Genomic DNA, 20,089 nt, shown 5'->3' on the forward strand with positions numbered 1-20,089 from the left:
ATTTCATTTGCTTTAGAACCATGGCATTCTAAAATTTTTTAGTCTCCCTGTAGTGTTTAGGATACTGTTTAGGACTGACAGAGGACATACAAAAAGATCCAAAGAAAAAGAGTGTATTTTGTCTCTGGTCCCTTCAGTAAGCACAGGGACATGCATATATAGCTTCAGCAACATATGTTATGAGAGGAGCTTTGTACATCAAAGGGGGTTGAATCAAAGTACATTTGACGAAGAGTTGAGCAACATTCTCCTTCATCAGTATCATACAGCGGCTAACCACTAACCATTCTTCCTGCACACAATTTCCAAACAGATCAAGAAAAAGGGGAAAATGCAGTGAAGTACACTCCACCACAAGGTGGCTTGCAGAGTGTAGGTTTTTGTGTTTCTAGAATCGTTTTCAGTCACTGGAGTTCTTGCAAAGGAATTACAGATATTTAACACTTAAGTTTACCACTGGTCGTAAACAGACACACACTGAGGTAGAAAGAAATGCTTTCACAACCAACTGCACATATCTGGCACACAGTTCATCATCAATCATGTCACTTGCATGGATAAATTTGTAACAAAAATATCAATAAATCAGTCTGTGACAAGACTTTCAGATGATAATGTCTTAATTCTACAAAACTTTACTTTTTAAGTGTCATTGGAATATTAATGATTGAAAAAATAGAAGTTGTATCCTTTAAGCTGGCAACTTCATTTAGAGAAATCAGTACATTACTTTCTTCGCCAGACACAGTGAAAAACACATTCTGGCTCCTTTTGTATTGTAATATGTCAAAATATACACCTATGTATAATTACAGATGATAATCCATTGATACCATCCTCTCCAACAATGTATTTCACACAAAGGATTAGGAATAATCAATACATTATTAAAAACAACACGCTTTCATTTATTATCTGCCATTGCTGGACACGTGTTACACAATTTCTTTTAACTATGCAAATTAGAACATTTGCATAAGGTGAAAGCAGAGCCATCAGTTTGTAAGTCCACTGTTTTCCATAGTGCGTTATCAAAGGACAAAACTCTTTAACCACATATTAATAAATTATATTCAGTTATTTGTTCATCATCTTATACTGCAATCTGATGGTGGAATTGCAGTTTAGAATAACACTGTTCACTTAAACACAACAGTATCAAGCATGGCTCCTAGACATTGCACAATATTAGTTGTCATTAAAATGTCCACTTTTTCTTCCAAATGTCGTTTTGGATCTTGCTTTCCCACATTCTTAATTGCCAACTGTTCAGGCGTCATTTTCTCTTCATCTTCTAATGCCTGAAAAAAATTAAAAAATAAATTAACAACTTCAGTGGAAAACTTACTGTTAGTTATTGAACAGTAATTTACACAGGCTAGGCACATTCCCTAAGGGTGACACAAGTATCACTATGCTATCACGTATGACACTAATTGTGTGATCCACGGCTGAGAAATACAGTAAAAACATTGGAACAAAACTGTTCATATTTTCTGAAATTTGCCAACTCAGAGAATAATTTTAAAGAGTAAAATGAGATACTTTTCAAGTGTGTACTTTATTGGATCATTTGCTACACATTTCTAGGTTCAGATTTAGTGCAATGTTGGTACTAGAGTGCTGCAACGCTCAGTCTTTGACCGGTCACGGCTCGCCTGTTGACGGGGGGACCGAGCCGCTCTTGTCCGGCCCCATACGACTCGGCTCGGTCACGTACCCGCCCCATGTCTTTTGTCTGGATTCCGGACACGCGGATAACCGAGCATGACCGGTCACTGCTGACGTCTCACCTCGCCTCGCTGCACTGTACAAATCCAACGCCTCTCTCTCTCTCTCTCTCAATACAAAAGTAACATTTCCAAGAACAGGTACGTGACACAGCTAAATTCATAAAGCACCTGGAAAGTAAAATGATATTTCAATACAATCACGGATAGAAGAAGAGTCTCATTTCCAAACAAAAGATATATTTTTCCTTTCATTTATAGGAAACATTAAATAAGTGCTTTCCCTGTAATCTAGAAGACAACCATCTTCCTAAAGAAAGCATACAAAGAACATTAAACATTTACAGATGTAACTTGTCATACTTTTCAACTGTTTGCAACGTAAACAAAATTATAGTTATTGTTAATCAGCAGTAAATCACTAACGCGTTCTGGATTTAATTGGCTGCGGCAATTTGATAGTAACATGCCGGCTTTACTAAAGCACCTTTCACTAGGTGCACTTGTTGCTGGGATACATAACATACGTCTTGCAACTGCAGCCAAATCTGGCAGATCTGTTGCATGTCTGCTCCACCACTTTAAGATGTTATCATCATCTCCGGGGTGCATTAAAATGTACAGATCTCTATCTGCTGCGGATGATCTGTTGTTCCTCCATTCCTTGAAACGATCTTTCTTTCTGGGTGGTGATGACACAGTACTTGAAGGATCTATGATAATAAACAAAAGAGACAAGTAATACAGAACTGATATGAAAATCATCGAAACGTTCCCGTAAGAGACCGATGACCTCGCTGTTTGGTCTCTCTCCACAAACAACCCGACCCCCGTTCCCATAAAAACGAGATGTTTTATGTTAATGAAATATTATACGAGTCACAACATTCCCGTTTCTCTATAATACATTTTCCACTAACTATGCAAAAACGATTACGTTAATGATTGCATGTTGTACCTGCGCACGTAGCACACATTTGTCGCACATTGCTACGAATTTCCTGCTTTTCACTTATTTCAAGCACATTAAGATCACGTAAGGACGGCCAAAGAAATGATCTTTGTGAGGTTTCTTGCAACTGTGTTTCTTTAAATGAGTGGTTCTCGACTGGAAAAACAATAAAGTGGAGCAGTTTATGCACGGTACGTACCCAGTAGACGCACTGTTTTCATCTACAACCAACAGAAATGTACTGCATACTTGGCTTTTTAGACCTTCCCGTTTCTTTAATGTGTAAACATTGGTTTCAATCTTACGTCTTACTACACTGACTTCCTCGCGCTGCATGTTTACAGAGAGAGAGAGAGAGAGAGAGAGAGACACCACAAATGAGAAGCCCGTACTGGCTGCAGTGTCACACGGATAACAACACGTGTAAATGTATTTGAAGTTATGTGCTACGTATTCGGTCACGGCTTCTATGCTCTGTCACAGGAACTAGTGCGGGTAGCCTATCCAGTTTGGGTGTGCTCACCCCACCTCATATTTTGGCTCGCTTACTCGGTCATGCAGGACTCTAGTTGGTACATCCTGTTTCCATTCTTTGCAGTAGCTCACACTGCAAATCCTTAGCCACTACTCTCCTACCTCAACTGTGGTTTTAAGTATACTGATCTCCTAATGTTAGTTACTCTTATTACATAGCTGCCACTCTTTACAGTCATACTCATATTTCAAACTTACCCATTTCTTCATCCCATCTCATTTATTTCATCTCATTTCTTATGAAAGAATCATCAGTAACATTATATCTTGCTACATATCCCTCATTCAAAACAAGAAATGCAAACAGCCACAATAACAGTGGAACTCCCTGGCAAGTGAGGGTCACTGTTTGCAATACCTTTGAATCCTTTAACTGCTTTGGCTGCTTAGAGGTGGCACTTTTAAATTTGTCATCCACAAACTACGTTTCTATAAAACTAATATCCTGAGAAACCTTTAAATGAATTATAGATAATGTTTACTTATATCTTCAACAGAATCATTACACCCTTGATCTTACTTCTTATTTAATCAAGTTCTCATCTTTTCCTTCTGCTTTTAATATTATATGCACTTTCTCCAGTACTGCAAACTATTTTTTTTTTTTTTAACCAAGAGTTTGTCAGCAATGATAGAATAGATTACAAATCAACACAGATTATCCATTATGGCTCAAAATGCTTGTAACCAAAAAACAAATTTAACTAGGTGGTTGGTACATGTGATCCTGTCACCCAACAAATTCCTGCAAACACATTTAATTTTTTTCCTTGTTTACTTAAGTCAAATATTACATACAATAAAATGCAAAAGGTTTTCTTGTGGAATCTGCCCTCAGGATTACTAACAACAACAACATGACATTTACATCTGTTATGCTAATGTTACAGAATTTAAACACAAACAATGAAAAACTGACTTGTGGAGACATCAACTGGAGAGAGAAAAATTGAAAAAAATATTCTTCAGAATTATATACTCATTTTAAGGCTAATAACCTGCCAAAGGAAATTCTATTAATGCATACAAGAATTGTAAATGTTAAAACTGCACTGGGATCAATTCCTGTACTCTAAGGAGAAATCTGCTGTGGTGATTGTACGTGACAACTTAAGTGCAAGGCATTCTTGAGTGGCATAATTGGTTGCACTCTATCAATGAAAGGAAGGGAGATCTGGGTTCCTTCTGTATGTGGTTTATGAGTTTTATTCCTTAATAACACACTATGGAAAATAATGGACTTGTAAACTGATAGCTCTGCTTTTGCTTTGTGCAAATGTTTTAACAGACATGTCCATTAATGGCAGATAGTAAATTTGTGTTTATTTTAATACTGTACTGATTATTCTCAATTCACAGGGTGAACTAAATTGTTGATGAGATGTATATTTTGTCACATTACAACACAAAAGGAACCCTCATCACCTTTTGCCTTTCACTGGCAATGTGCAAACAATTACATCATCCAAACATGCCTTGCATGTAACTTGTCACACACAATCACCACAATAAATACTTGACAGAGCACGAAGTGGTGGGAAAGCCTGTTACCTCTTAAAATCACATGTGCTGTAAGAATTTTGTTTGTTTTTAATTTTTTAAATAATTAAATAGCAATGTTTGCATCCCAAGAGGTAGTAACATATCAAGAAACAAGAATAAATGTAAACTGAGCATGAAATGAAACAAGTTAACTGCATCTTACCCGACCAAGGAGCGCACGTGCAGCTCAATCCCCCCCCACCCCACCCCACTACACACCATGTGCATACTCTATCTCGTAGATTAAAGGATTCGTTTTGGAAAGTTATCAAATATTTCATTCTTTTTTGAGTGGTTGTAGACAAGTCAAAGCTTCTGCTATTTGGTGAGTGATCTCCTTCACTCATTAATTGTTTACATTCTGCTGGGACTTTTGTTGCCATATTTTACCACAGTATTTCATGCACAAGAAGCATATACATGCACTTCCAAGTGTAAAGATGACTGGCACACTATTTGAGGTTTTGTTCTGCTGTATAGTCATTAGGACATCTGTTGCTTTCCTTTTAACACAATTTTGTAAGCAGTCTAATGATTCTGACATTCTTAAACTTCACTCAATTCCAACACACAGTTTATTCAATCTAATTACTTCATATTCAAAAGACATCTACGTTGAAGATTCTGAGGTTTGTGGCTCTGACACTGGTCCTAATGTAGTGGCAATTGGGAAATCTAACTTTTGACATTTTGTTATCGTGCCTGTGTGACATTTTTCTCTACAGCTACAGTTGTGGCGAGTTATTTGGTACATGCTATTTTACACATTCATAAATGCATTTGTCTCAATGTGTAGTGAACAAAATTCCATGTTAGTTAGTTACATGTTCCACAGATCATTTTGCGCGCTGGATCATAATGATAGTCATTTTAGATTCACATTGCAAACTAATTTGTACATATGGTTACAGTCTGAACATTCGTAAGTTAGTTTTTTTTTTTTTTTTTTTAAACGGAAAGACAAAAAATATATACAGATGAGAGTTAGTAATTCCTACCCATTATCTTTTACACATTACAGTAATGGAAATTCTTCTACAAAATAGGAGTTGTCAATGAGAAACTTCCTCAGTTGGTTATCAAATTTTACTTTGCTATCTGTCAGACATATTATATCACTGGGTAAGTGATCAAAAATTTTTGCTACAGCATTATGAACCCCTTCTTGTGCTTAAGACAATCCTATTTTGGAATAACGAATGTCATTTTTCCTTCTGGTATTGTAATTATGTACCTCTTTGATCCTTTTGAACTGTAGTGGATTATTTACAACAGACTTCATGAGGGAATAAATATACTATGAAGCAGTAATCAGAATGACAAACACCTTAAACAAATGTCTACCAGAGGATCATGGGTGAACACCACATATTACTCTTACAGTATGTTTTTGCACAATGAAGACTTTCCTTCTTAAAGGATGAGTTACCCCATAACATTATTCCATATGACATAACTGTACAAGTGTACATTTTTCTGCAAAAGGTCTTTTCTACTATTTACTAACCATTACTTACTCCTACAAAGAAACATTAATCTCTACCAATTATCTGTTGAATACAACAGAATGTAAAAGAAACTGCCCTGTAATGTGGCCAATCTTAGCCCTCATTGTCACTGTTGTTGTTGTTGTTGTTGTGGTCTTCAGTCCCGAGACTGGTTTGATGCAGCTCTCCATGCTACCCTATCCTGTGCAAGCTTCTTCATCTCCCAGTACTTACTGCAACCTACATCCTCCTGAATCTGCTTAGTGTATTCATCTCTTGGTCTCCCTCTACGATTTTTACCCTCCACACTGCCCTCCAATACTAAATTTGTGATACCCTGATGCCTCAGAACATGTCCTACCAACCGATCCCTTCTTCTAGTCAAGTTGTGCCACAAACTCCTCTTCTCCCCAATTCTATTCAATACCTCCTCATTAGTTATGTGATCTACCCATCTAATCTTCAGCATTCTTCTGTAGCACCACATTTCAAAAGCTTCTGATCTCTTCTTGCCTAAACTATTTATCGTCCATGTTTCACTTCCATACATTGCTACACTCCATGGCTACTTTCAGAAATGACTTCCTGACATTTAAATCTATACTCGATGTTAACAAATTTCTCTTCTTCAGAAACGCTTTCCTTGCCACTGCCAGTCTACATTTTATTCCCTCTCTACTTTGACCATCAGTTATTTTGCTCCCCAAATAGCAAAACTCCTTTACTACTTTAAATGTCTCATTTCCTAATCTAATTCCCTCAGCATCACCTGATTTAATTTGACTACATTCCATTATCCTCGTTTTGCTTTTGTTGATGTTCATCTTATACCCTCCTTTCAAGACACTGTCCATTCCATTCAACTGCTCTTCCAAGTCCTTTGCTGTCTCTGACAGAATTACAAGGTCATCGGCGAACCTCAAAGTTTTTATTTCTTCTCCACGGATTTTAATGCCTACTCCGAACTTTCCTTTTGTTTCCTTTACTGCTTGCTCAATATACAGATTGAATAGCATCGGGGAGAGGCTACAACCCTGTCTCACTCCCTTCCCAACCACTGCTTCCCTTTCGTGCCCCTCCACTCTTATAACCGCCATCTGGTTTCTGTACAAATTGTAAATAGCCTTTCACTCCCTGTATTTTACCCCTGCCACCTATAGAATTTGAAAGAGAGTATTCCAGTCAACATTGTCAAAAGCGTTCTCTAAGTCTACAAATGCTAGAAACGTAGGTTTGCCTTTCCTTAATCTTTCTTCTAAGATAAGTCGTAAGGTCAGTATTGCCTCATGTGTTCCCACATTTCTACGGAATCCAAACTGATCTTCCCCGAGATCGGCTTCTACCAGTTTTTCCATTCGTCTGTACAGAATTCGCATTAGTATTTTGCAGCTGTGACTTATTAAACTGATAGTTCGGTAATTTTCACATCTGTCAACACCTGCTTTCTTTGGGATTGGAATTATTATATTCTTCTTGAAGTCTGAGGGTATTTCGCCTGTCTCATACATTTTGCTCACCAGATGGTAGAGTTTTGTCATGACTGGCTCTCCCAAGGCCGCCAGTAGTTTTAATGGAATGTTGTCTACTCCCGGGGCCTTGTTTCGACTCAGGTCTTTCAGTGCTCTGTCAAACTCTTCACGCAGTATCGTATCTCCCATTTCATCTTCGTCTACATCCTCTTCCATTTCCATAATATTGTCCTCAAGTACATCGCCCTTGTATAGACCCTCTATATACTCCTTCCACCTTTCTGCTTTCCCTTCTTTGCTTAAAACTGGGTTTCCATCTGAGCTCTTGATATTCATACAAGTGGCTCTCTTTTCTCCAAAGGTCTCTAATTTTCCTGTAGGCAGTATCTATCTTGCCCGTAGTGAGGTAAGCCTCTACATCCTTACATTTGTCCTCTAACCATCCCTGCTTAGCCATTCTGCACTTCCTGTCTATCTCATTTTTGATACGTTTGTGTTCCTTTTTGCCTGCTTCATTTACTGCATTTTTATATATTCTTCTTTCATCAATTAAATTCAATATTTCTTCTGTTACCCAAGGATTTCTACTAGCCCTCATCTTTTTACCTACATTATCCTCTGCTGCCTCACTACTTCATCCCTCAAAGCTACCCATTCTTCTTCTACTGTATTTCTTTCCCCCATTCCTGTAAATTGTTCCCTTATGCTCTCCCTGAAACACTGTACAACCTCTGGTTTAGTCAGTTTATCCAGGTCCCATCTCCTTAAATTCCCATCTTTTGCAGTTTTAATCTACAGTTCATAACCAATAGATTGTGTGTCCTTAGGAAATCTAAATGAAGACAAGTGATTTGTATTGATTTTGTTATTGCAATAATTTATTGTGCCAAATACTCTAATTTTGTAAAATACATTCTAGAAATCAATATAAATGATACTCTTCACGATAATCAGGTACTCTAATTAATAATGTGGATTACTGGCCTTTTGACATACTATTCTTGCAGCACGTAACAAAAATCAGCCAAAGTGTAAAGACTGTATTTTTAATGTTAGGGTGAACCTAGGAATAAGTGTAAAATAGCTACACCAAATAAAGAGCAAAATTATTCCACATTCCATAACTTAGTCTTATGAAGACTAAATCAGTGAATTTAAGAATATTGCCCCTACTCTTTTAAGGTAATTACGGAAATTCCAGCACAGAAATAATAAACAGAAATGAGGAAAGACAACCATCTGTCTATAGCTGATTTGAGCATACAGAAATACCTAACAGTACTAGTTGCTGAATAGTACTTTCATCCAGAATGAGATTTTCACTCTGCAGCGGAGTGTGCGCTGATATGAAACTTCCTGGCAGATTAAAACTGTGTGCCCGACCGAGACTCGAACTCGGGACCTTTTAAAGTTTGGAAGGTAGGAGACGAGATACTGGCAGAAGTAAAGCTGTGAGTACCGGGCGTGAGTCGTGCTTCGGTAGCTCAGATGGTAGAGCACTTGCCCGCGAAAGGCAAAGGTCCCGAGTTCGAGTCTCGGTCGGGCACACAGTTTTAATCTGCCAGGAAGTTTCAGTACTTTCATCGTTCCATAAAATTTCGGGCATACAGACTTACAAATTCAGTTTCTTCTTCTGCTATTTCAGCTGAATACCGTCCAGCCGTCTTCAGAGTGAGCCGAGGTGACTAACACTCTGGCACTTGACCTGTCCTTTTAACTCGAGGACCGAACACTGCGACTGCGACTGTGACTGCGACCGAAGATACACAAGGTGCCAGAGACGTTGATAGGGGGCAAAGAGATGTAACATATGCATGGAAATTAAATCTATGGCTGTGCAGTTGATCCACACTGTGATATCGATGTGTCACAGAGAGCTGTACCGTCACAACGTCTTTGTGATTTATTTACAGAAATTGCCAGGTTCCATGATTTGTCCAAGCTGAAGCTGCTATCTCTTAATTAAATTCATCGTCAACCAAATTTCAATTCCTTCTTTCACTACTGAGTCTCAGAAAAATGAAGTCTAGGATAAAATTTCGACATTATCGCACACCGTAGAGTGCCCAGTGTCAATACAGTGCTCCGCCACCGAAGATTTATTAGGTTGTAAGAGATGGGTGTATCTGCAGTGTTCCGTGCATCTCTCCTGGACTGTACGAGTCGTCTGTCCGATGTATGATCGGCCGTGCTCACAGCGGATCTTATAAACCCCAGGATTCTGAAGCACCAAATCATCTTTTACAGAACCCAGGAATGCTGCGGTCTTTGGTGGAGAGCGAAAAAATCACTTTCACTTTGTGTTTCCAGAGGATCCGTCCTATTTTTGACAAAAGGCTTCCCACGTATGGCAGGAAAGCAAAGGATTTAAAACTTTCCGCGTCTTCTTCCGCTTTTCTTTTGCTCACTGTTGATTTGATTTGTAGTACCTTTTGTATCTACTGCGGAGAGTACCCATTGGCTTCAAAAACTCTTCTCAGGTTTAGAAGCTCGTCCTCCAGACTGTTCATCAGCAATGATGTGTGCTCTGTGTACTAGAGTTCAGAGTACACTCATTGTCTGCAAAGGATGGTGGCAGCTATTTGCATGTAAATATAAATCCGTATGGGTCAGTTTTAGATACACTGCATGTCCCAAGGTGCCATCATCTTTGCGGCATACCAACACATCCGCACACATCCATCTTTTCCGATCATGAACTGAATTTTTCTGTGGATAGAATTCAGATGATTTAAAAATTCTTTTAGCTTGTCTTCACCATGGGGCCACACTACAAACGTGTCATCAACATACCTCCAAAACACATGGTTTCAAGCTAGCAGATTCCAGCACTTTCTCCTTGTAAGTCCTCCACAAAAAAGTTGGCCACCAAGGGTGACAAAGGACTACCCATGGCAACACTGTCTGCCTGTTCATAAAATTCGTTACTTAATAAAAAATATGTTAAGGTCAAAACATGTTCAAATAAAGCTGAAATCGTTTTATCGAAAGCCTTTCCAATGAGAGACAATGATTCCGAAAGAGGAACCTTTGTGAACAATGACACTACATCGAGACTCACTAACATATGAGAATTTTTCAGGTTGAGTGATTTCAGTTTGTCAATGAAGTCCACAGAGTTATGTATTTGATGAGAGCATTTTCCTATCAGAGGCCTTAATAATGATGCTAAGTGTTTGACATAATCATAGGTCAGAGAGCCGATGTTGCTCACTATCAGACATAGAGGAACACCATTCTTGTGGATCTTTGGAAGTCCACAAAGCCTTGGAGGAATGGCACCACATGGTTTCATTCTTTGTACAACTTCTGGTAGAAGGGGGGAGGCGATCAGAAGCGAAGCAGTCCTCCTTACCACCTGGTTCGTGGGGTCTTTATTGATCTTCTGGTATGCGCTGTCACTCAGTAAACTGTTCATTTATTCATGATAGTCATCACGAGACATTAAGACAGTGGGATTACCTTTATCAGCTGGAAGAACCACTGTCTCAGAATCCTGGTGAAGCTTATGTAGTGCAGCCCTCTCTGCCACAGGTATGTTACTCCTTCGTGGACGAGCCTTCATAACTGCTTGACAAGTTTTGTGTCTTACCTCTTCTGCTGATTCCGCAAAAAGAGGACGAACAGCTTCTTCAATGGCACTGATGAAAGCCGGTATTGGTAAAATCTTTGGTGTTGGTGCAACTCTGTGGACTTCATTGACAAACTGAAATCACTCAACCTGAAAAATTCTGATATGTTAGTCAGTTTCGATGTAGTGTTCGTCATTCACAAAGGTTCCTCTTTCGGAATCATTGTCTCTCATTGGAAAGACTTGGTAAAAAGATTTCAGCTTTATTTGAACATGTTTTGACCTCTACATTTTTATTTTATGAACTGGCAGTGTTGCCATGGGTAGTCTTTTGTCACCCTTGGTGGCCAACTTTTTATAGAGGACTTAGAGGAGAAAGTGCTGGAATCTGCTGGCTTGAAACCCACAGTGTTTTGGAGGTATTCTGATGACACATTTGTAATGTGGCCCCATGGTGAAGACAAGCTAAACGAATTTTTAAATCATCTGAATTCAATCCACAGACAAATTCAGTTCACAATGGAAATCGAAAAAGATGGATGCCTTCCATTTTTGGATGTGTTGGTACGGTGCAAAGATGACTGCACTTTCGGACATGCAGTGTATCTAAAACCATCATTGCTGATGAGAGCAGTCTGGAGAATATGCTTCTACACCTGAGAAGAGTTTTTGAAGCCAACGGGTACTCTCCACAGCATATATGTAAGGCACTACAAATGAAATCAGCTGTGAGCAAAAGAAAAGTGGAAGAAGACGTGGAAAGTTTTAAATCCATGGCTATCCTGCCATACATGGGAAGCCTTTTGTCAAAAATAGGATGGATCCTCTGGAAACACAAAGTGAAAGTGATTTCTCGCCCTCCACCAAAAACTGCAGCATTCCTGGGTTCCGTTAAAGATGATTTGGTGCTTCGGAAGCCTGGGGTTTATATGATCCCATGTGAGCGCGGCCGTTCATACATCGGACAGGTGACACGTACAGTCCAGGAGAGATGCACAGAGCACTGCAGGTACACCCGTCTCTTACAACCTAATATATCTGCAGTGGCAGAGCACTGTATTGACACTGGACACACTATGGTTTGCGATAATGTCCAAATTTTATCCTCGACTTCATCTTTCTGGGACTCAGTAGTGAAAGAAGCAATTGAAATTTGGTTGGTGACGAATTTAATTAATAGAGATAGCGGCTTCAGCTTGGACAAATCATGGAATCTGTAAATTTTTGTAAATAAATCACGAAGATGTTGCAACGGTACAGCTCTCGGTGACACATCGATATCACTGTGCAGGATATGTTACACCTCTTTGCCGCCTATCAACATCTCTGGTGCCTTGTGTATCTTTGGCCACATACGCATTGGTTCGGTCCTCGAGTTAAAAAGACGGAGCATTAGTCACCTTGGCTCACTCTGAAGATGGCTGAATGGTATTCAGCCGAAATATTAGAAGAAACTGAATTTATGTGGCTGCCTGCCCGAAATTTTATGGAACAGTCTTTACGCTGCGAAAACATGAAAATACTTTTATCGTGCAGTATCATCCAGGCCTAAATACAGTCAACATGTTTCACCAAGGCTCTGACCACCTGTACATCCGCAACTACTGGATAGTGGCAGAGGGTATTTTTCAATGTAGCACACATGACAGTGTCTTCCTATTCTAATTATGCATGGAAAGAGGAAACAATGATTGCTCAAATATTTCTGCACATGCTGTTATTAGTTTCACCCTGTATACGCAGTCCCTGCCTGAGTGATACACAGGGATATTTAGTGTATTCTTAGGTTCCTTACTTAATACCAGTCCTTAAAACATTTTCAGTACGCTTTCATGTAATAACTGGAACCCATGTTCAGGCTTTGCCAGCTCAGGTTTCTCTGTATTTGCACACACCACAATGCTCATGATATCAATAGACCCCACAGGCACCAACTTTACTGAATGATGTAAACGGAAACTATTTCCTTATGCATAGCCTCCATTTTCTCCATTCCTTGGACAAATCTCTTTTAGTCCCATCCCCACTCCCTAACCTGAGGGCATGTTTAGGCTGCCACCTTGCTGCTTGCCAGCATGGCACAGCAAAGATGAATCAACTTACTGAGCGTTCCCAGCCTATTTAATCAATGCCATCAACTGCTTGCTATCATCCTCACTAAGCAATGGTATCAAGCTGGTTTGTGTTTCACATGTGACCATTGCCACAGATCCTGAAACTTAAGCTGTGATTTCTGTTTCAAGGTCACTTCAGCAGTGCTATGCTTGACTTTGCTAGCACTCAACTTACAATGTGAACAGATGCAGATTAACTACTTCCAACGAGCAGTGAGGCTGCAGCTTAAACGTATAAAGTCTCACAGCAAGATGGTATGTGCCACCAACGAGGTATCAGCAGCAAGGCTGCAGCACAAACATACTCTTGCTGTTTCTCTCCTATCACTTTCCACTCTACTACTCCCAGTCCAAATCTTTTACTTACCTACCCCTATCCCCCTTCCATTTCCATATCCTATCACACCTCTCCACTTCTTTCTCTCTGTTTTGAGTCACCTTTCACTCCTCATTTCACTATTTCCACTGATAGCCACCTGCTCCTCCCTCACTATCATAACCCCAATTACCTCATCACACTCTCCTTGGCTATGTATCTAACATCTCCCAATTGCCATAAGCCTCTCCTTTCTGACCGACCCTGTCAGCCAGAGCAATCATTCTAACAGTTAGTACCAAAGCAGCTGCAGGTGGGTGCAGTTGTATTGTTAAAATGTGCACTTCCACTGGAAAAGTAGTACAAATTTAAAAGCTAGTAATTTCTTTGGGCTGTTACTTGTTTCTATGGACCATGTGCCACTCATCCACACATGAGTATTCATCTTTCCTCATTTTTGTTTATTACTTTCTTATGCGTGTATCAATGCATCACAAGAGAAACAGACAATATTGTTGCAAAATGTTTTGGCACTTTGACCATTTGCACTAGAGGGAACAGACGAGAACATATAACAGGGATGACCAAGAATTCTGCATGAATTCAGTGCTCTCACTCGAATGCAGAGTTCTGTTGCCTGGCTGCACACTCCCCCACTACCTCACCATGCTGTCTGAAGGGGAAGAGGAACAAACTGTGAAAATTACACATTTAAATTTAGATGGCAATGCAACTGTGCAAGGAACACTGAACATCTTGAATCTAGCTTGCTTTCAAATTTCATATCAACACAGATCACAAGTACACTTGCATCCCAGCTTGGTTTCAAATTTCATAACAACACAGATCACAACTACAAAACTTTCCAGCAGTATTTCCTTTTAGCACCCTGAAGACATAAAATTTATATCTGGTTAAAAAAAAAATTAAAAAAAAAAAAAAAGAATCAGCAAACATAGTCGCGGACAATTTTGCAGATTTTTGTCACTCAGTTTGCCATGTAATCGTGACTCAGTTTCATAATCAAAAACGCCTTTTGTGCACGTATGTTAATAAAAACACTTCACATTTGCAACCTCATTATGTAGATGTGGAGACTCTTTCCAAGGAAATCAATGAAGTCCTGGACAGTTTTATTGTAAAAGAATTATTTTAAACGGGAACTGTATTGCAGATCGATCGGTTCCATCTGCACATGTACAGGAGTACTTTCAACAAACTGCAAACAGTCCCCAAAAAAAGACTCAAAAACATATGTAAGATTGCCAGTGTTCTCAAAACATTTCAAAATCATAACGATTTCTTCAGAATTTGTGCTTTATTCACTATCAGTGAGCTCTGGGACATGGACAAGATTTTGTCAGAAGTAGCCCCTTCCACAACACAATTTTCTTTGTAATGCATTACCACCAAATCAGAAGTAAGTTTTTTTTTCTCATCTTGCTTCATCTTACTGCAGTTAGTCCGCAGTCCAATCCCTACAAACTGAAGTCAACAATCTGATCTGGATATTTTACGTCCCTGCTTTCCTTTATCCTTCAGAAACTCAACAATAGTGGGCCATAAATCGAAAAATCGTTCCAGGCATATCCCTTGACTTTAAAAATTTATTTATTTCACTCATGTTCTGTAGACCCATTAGCCATAAATCACTTGGGTGTAGAATGTGTCATTTACATAGATTTGAGACATTTGTTTATAATAATAGGTTGTACAATGAATAATATATTACACAGAAAAAATGTTTACAAGAATTGTTTTTTGTAAAAACTTACAATAGATCAAAATCAATTCACGTATTCTCATACATAAATTGTCCAGTGAGTAAATGATTTTAAGTTGATCTTTAAAAGTAGGTGGATCAATAACTGACATTTTTATTGCCTGATGGAGAGCATTCAATATTTTTATGCAAGAGTAGTGTACTCCTTTTGGCACCATACTTAGATTCTTTTGCTCAAGATGTAGATCATTTTTTACCCTAGCATCATAGTTATGATACATGCTGTTTATTTCAAAAAGGGAATGGTTTTTACACAAGAAACACACAAGAGAGAAAATGTACTGAGATACTGTTGTGAGTATTCTCAGTTCTTGGAAGAGTTTCCTGCAGGAATGTCTGTAATTGACACCACACAGAATCCTAATGACTTTTTTCTGGGCTATGAGGATTTTGTCTGCCTTTGGCTGGTTTCCTCAGAATATAATTCCATAGCCCATGAAAATAACCAAAATAGGCAGCTTTCAAAGTATTTAAGTCACTGAAGGAAGCAATCGCACGAATAGCGTAAACTGCTGAGCTTAGTTTTTTATATAGGTAAGGAATGTGTAAGGACCAGTTTAGATTGCTATTAACAAGTAGACCCAGGAACTTTGTTGACTCCACTATTACTAAATTCCCATCATTGTATTTAACATTAATCTCACCTTCAATATTTTGACTTGTATGGAATTGAATCAATTGAGTTTTTTCAAAATTTAGTGATAATCCATTAGAGGTAAACCAGTTAAAGGTCTCCTGAAAAATTGCATTTACAGTGATTTCAAGATTAGTATTTGTTGAACTGTCTTACCAGAATCGTCACGTCATCAGCAAATAAAGTAAATTTTATCTTAGCCCTTGTACACATTGGAATGTCATTTATGAAAATAAGGAAAAGTAGAGCCCCAAGAAGAGGACACTGGTTCCCCATTAGTGTCGTTTACCATGACTTCCTGTTTCCGGTCCTTTAAATAGGAGGCAAGCCACATCCCTGCTTCTCCAGTTAACCCATAAAATTCTGCCTTTCTCAGAAAAATCTCATGGTTCACGCAATCGAACACCTTAGAAAGCTCACAAAAAATTCCAGTTGGAGACATTTTATTATTGATTGATTCAAGAATTGCATTGGTGAATGAATATATTGCATCTTCTGTTGAGATGTTTTTCTGGAAACCAAATTGACTTTTATTGAGAATATTGTATTTACTAAGATGTTCAAGAATCCTTCTGTGTACAAGTTTCTCAAGAATCTTGGAGAAACAAGTTAAGAGTGAAATAGGATGATAATTTGTTACTTCGTTTCTGTCACCCTTCTTGTACAATGGTTTCACCACTGCATATTTAAGTCTATCAGGGACAATTCCTAGTCTCAGTGATTCATTAAAGATGTGGCACAGGACTTCACAAATGAAAATGTGTGTGTGTTTCAACTTTTTGACGGAAATACCATCAATACCAGTTGAGTTTTTGTTTTTCATGGTCCTTATTATCTTCTTAATTTCCTCAACAGTGACAGGAGGCATGCTAATCTGGGGTGTTGCAGTAAGTCCACTTCTGTGTAAAAGATTCAGAGCCTCATTTATAGAACCATTACACCCTATTTTATCCACTGCAGTCAAAAAATGATTGCTGAAAATTTTTGCAACATTTTCACCTTTATCAATGATATTTCCATTATGTCTAACTTCAATATTTTCTGCATCATTTGAGAAACAACCAGTTTCTCTTTTAATAATACCTCAGATGGTTTTTATTTTGTTGCCAGAATTATCTATTTCTGATTTGATGAACATACTTTTTGCCTTTATCAGAACTTCATTTAAGATCTTGCAGTACCTTTTATAATGAGCTCTTATTTCAGGATCATTTGTATTTCTGAGAGAAACATAAAGCAGTCTTTTAGTCCTACATGATGTTTTTATTCCTTTTGTGAGCCACTGTTTGCTGGTATGGCTCTGGTACTTGTTCTTTGCAGTTCTTAGAGGGAAGACAGTTTCAAAGTGGCACATAAATTCATTTATAAATAGGTTAAATTTGTCATTGACTTTCAGTGCTCTATAAATTGGACTCCAGCCAATGAGTTGAAGATAACTGTTGAAGATCATGAGATTTTCATTATTAATTACCCTAAATGACCTTTTACAGACTTTGTCCTCCTTGTGTGGGCACATATCATTGATAGCAATTGGCCATCACAGTCTGAAAGACCATTTAGGACTTGTTTTACTGTTGCATTGGTGTTTCTATTCCTAATCAATGAAAATATTATCTATAAGACTTGAACAGTAGTTCGTAAACCTTGTGGGGAAGTCTACCATGGGTGTGAGGTTGTGTGTTCATTATACGTAGCAGGTCAAGCTCTACTACTATCATAATCTAGAAAGTTAATGTTAAAGTCTCCTAAGACTATAGTATTTTTATTTTTTGAAAATATACGGGATAGAAGAGATTTGAGTTGCTTAAAGAACATACACTGCTTCTCTGATGGGGCCCTACACACTGTTACTACAATGAGTGACAGGGTCTTGGTGCTAATTTCTATACCACAAGCTTCAAAATACTGATCAAAACAGTGTTTTGCGAGCTCAAGAGATCTATACATTATATTCTTTTTTACATATATAATTACACCACCCTTCTGCACACTGTTTCTACAAAAGTGAGAGGCAGTATGATAGCCATCTAGATTCAGCATATTGATACCCTCCTTTACATTGTGTTCAGTAAAACAAAGGATATCGGCATTATCAATAGTATTACTGTCACTAATATTCATTGTCAACAGTTCTAGTTTACTTCTTAGCCCCCTTACATTTTGACGGAAAATTTACAGTTTGTCACATTTAGTACTGGCTTTTTGAGGAAGTGAGTCACTAGGTTTCAAGATGGGCGAGTTTTTGCACGTGCTCGTTAGATAATTGATCTTTTGCTGAGTGTCATTTCTGACTGACTTACCTAAGTCATGGTTTTCCCCTTTTTGTTGTGAAACCATAAAAAATCTTGATTTAGTAGAGCAGGTTTCCTAGGCCTCAAGCTCCTCTTTTGATTGTAGACTGCTGCAGGCCTTGGTGACACTACAGTAGCTTTGATGGAGCACTGTGATCTAGTTGTTGATCCTGCTGCAGTTAATGTTAATGTTTCCAGTGCTGTAGTTGCTGTAGCTGGAGTTAATGACACTTCCACTGATGACGGGACAGTTGATGTAGTAGAAACTGAACTTGACAAATCATCTTTGTCTATTTCTTTACTTGAATTGTTTCCCAATTTATCCGAAGTCACTGCAGTTGTACTACTCTGTGATCCTAGATTAGACTCCACCATACATACTGCTAATGGTGGATACTGTGATTCATTGAATTGATTTAGGTTTTCTAGTATTAAGTCACACAATCTAGATTTGCCACTGCTGTTCCTGTGCATACCATGTGTTGTGAAGTCTTCTCTTAGATTGGCAGCTTTAAGAAAGCTCACGTAGCAGAACAGTTTGCACATTTTCTCAATTTTACGATTTGTAATTTCTATTTCTTTATTTACACAAGTTGCTTTTGCTAGGTCATGTCGCTCAGGAATACTAACAATAGTTATTTTGAGTGCTGGCACACACTCTAGCATTTTCTTCAGATCTCTTATTGCAGGTTTCGCTTCATTTTCGTATACATCATTTGCTCCAGCTATTATTATAAATGAGTTATTTGAACCCGAGTCTTTGTATGCAGAGGTGCACTTGGTTTCACTAGACCCATAACATTTACCTTTTCCATTTCTTCTTTCAGTATTTCAGCTAGCCCTCTTCCATGACTGTCTGAGAATAAGTAAATATTTTCTTGATTTACTTTCCTATTTTCAGCCCTGTCATTTTTCCCCAGCAATAAAGTGTTCACCTTATCACCACATTTGTTTCTAATATATAATCTAGTAGTACTTTTTTTGCTACCAGAACAAGTTAAATGTTTCTCATCGAGACCTTTTGCCGTAAGGTATTCACGAGAATTCGCAATGACACTCTTTTTGCACTACAGTACACATGGACGATAAATATTTTGGACAAGAAGAGAATAGAATCTTTCGAAATGTGGTGCTACAGAAGAATGCTGAAGATTAGAAGGGTAGATCACATAACTAATGAGGAATTGTTGAATAGGATTGGGGAGAAGAGAAGTTTGTGGCACAACTTGACTAGAAGAAGGGATCGGTTGGTAGGACATGTTCTGAGGAATCAAGGGATCACCAGTTTAATATTGGAGGGCAGTGTGGAGGGTAAAAATCGTAGAGGGAGACCAAGAGACTAATACACTAAGCAGATTCAGAAGGATGTAGGTTGCAGTAGGTACTGGGAGATGAAGAAGCTTGCACAGGATAGAGTAGCATGGAGAGCTGCATCAAACCAGTCTCAGGACTGAAGACCACTACACAAACACGTTTTATTGATTGCAGTGTAATTTAAACAGAGTGCGACAACACAATTTGAATGAACCCACTGTTCAGCTGCTTCACACATACGGAGTCCCTGCGTTACATTTTCTCCACATACATAACACTTAACACCATTATTTTCGTAATTTGAACTGTAGTGATTTACCACTACACCAATACGCGACTCCATCTTGTTCTA

At 38.4% G+C, this 20,089-nt stretch overlaps 1 protein-coding gene across 2 annotated transcripts in view; it reads right to left on the bottom strand.

Moving 5' to 3' along the window:
• Positions 1 to 682: 682 nt before the first annotated feature.
• The window catches only part of LOC126235899 (26S proteasome non-ATPase regulatory subunit 14), a 39,667-nt gene continuing 20,260 nt past the window's right edge, over positions 683 to 20,089 (bottom strand). For both annotated transcript variants that reach the window (XM_049944842.1, XM_049944841.1), the window contains exon 6: positions 683 to 1,301. In XM_049944842.1, the coding sequence (XP_049800799.1) occupies positions 1,140 to 1,301 (162 nt within the window). In that variant the 3' untranslated portion in view covers positions 683 to 1,139. The remainder of the gene's footprint in view (positions 1,302 to 20,089) is intronic.

The sequence above is a fragment of the Schistocerca nitens genome, chromosome 2 (genome assembly GCF_023898315.1).
Source record: "Schistocerca nitens isolate TAMUIC-IGC-003100 chromosome 2, iqSchNite1.1, whole genome shotgun sequence".
NCBI lineage: Eukaryota > Metazoa > Arthropoda > Insecta > Orthoptera > Acrididae > Schistocerca > Schistocerca nitens.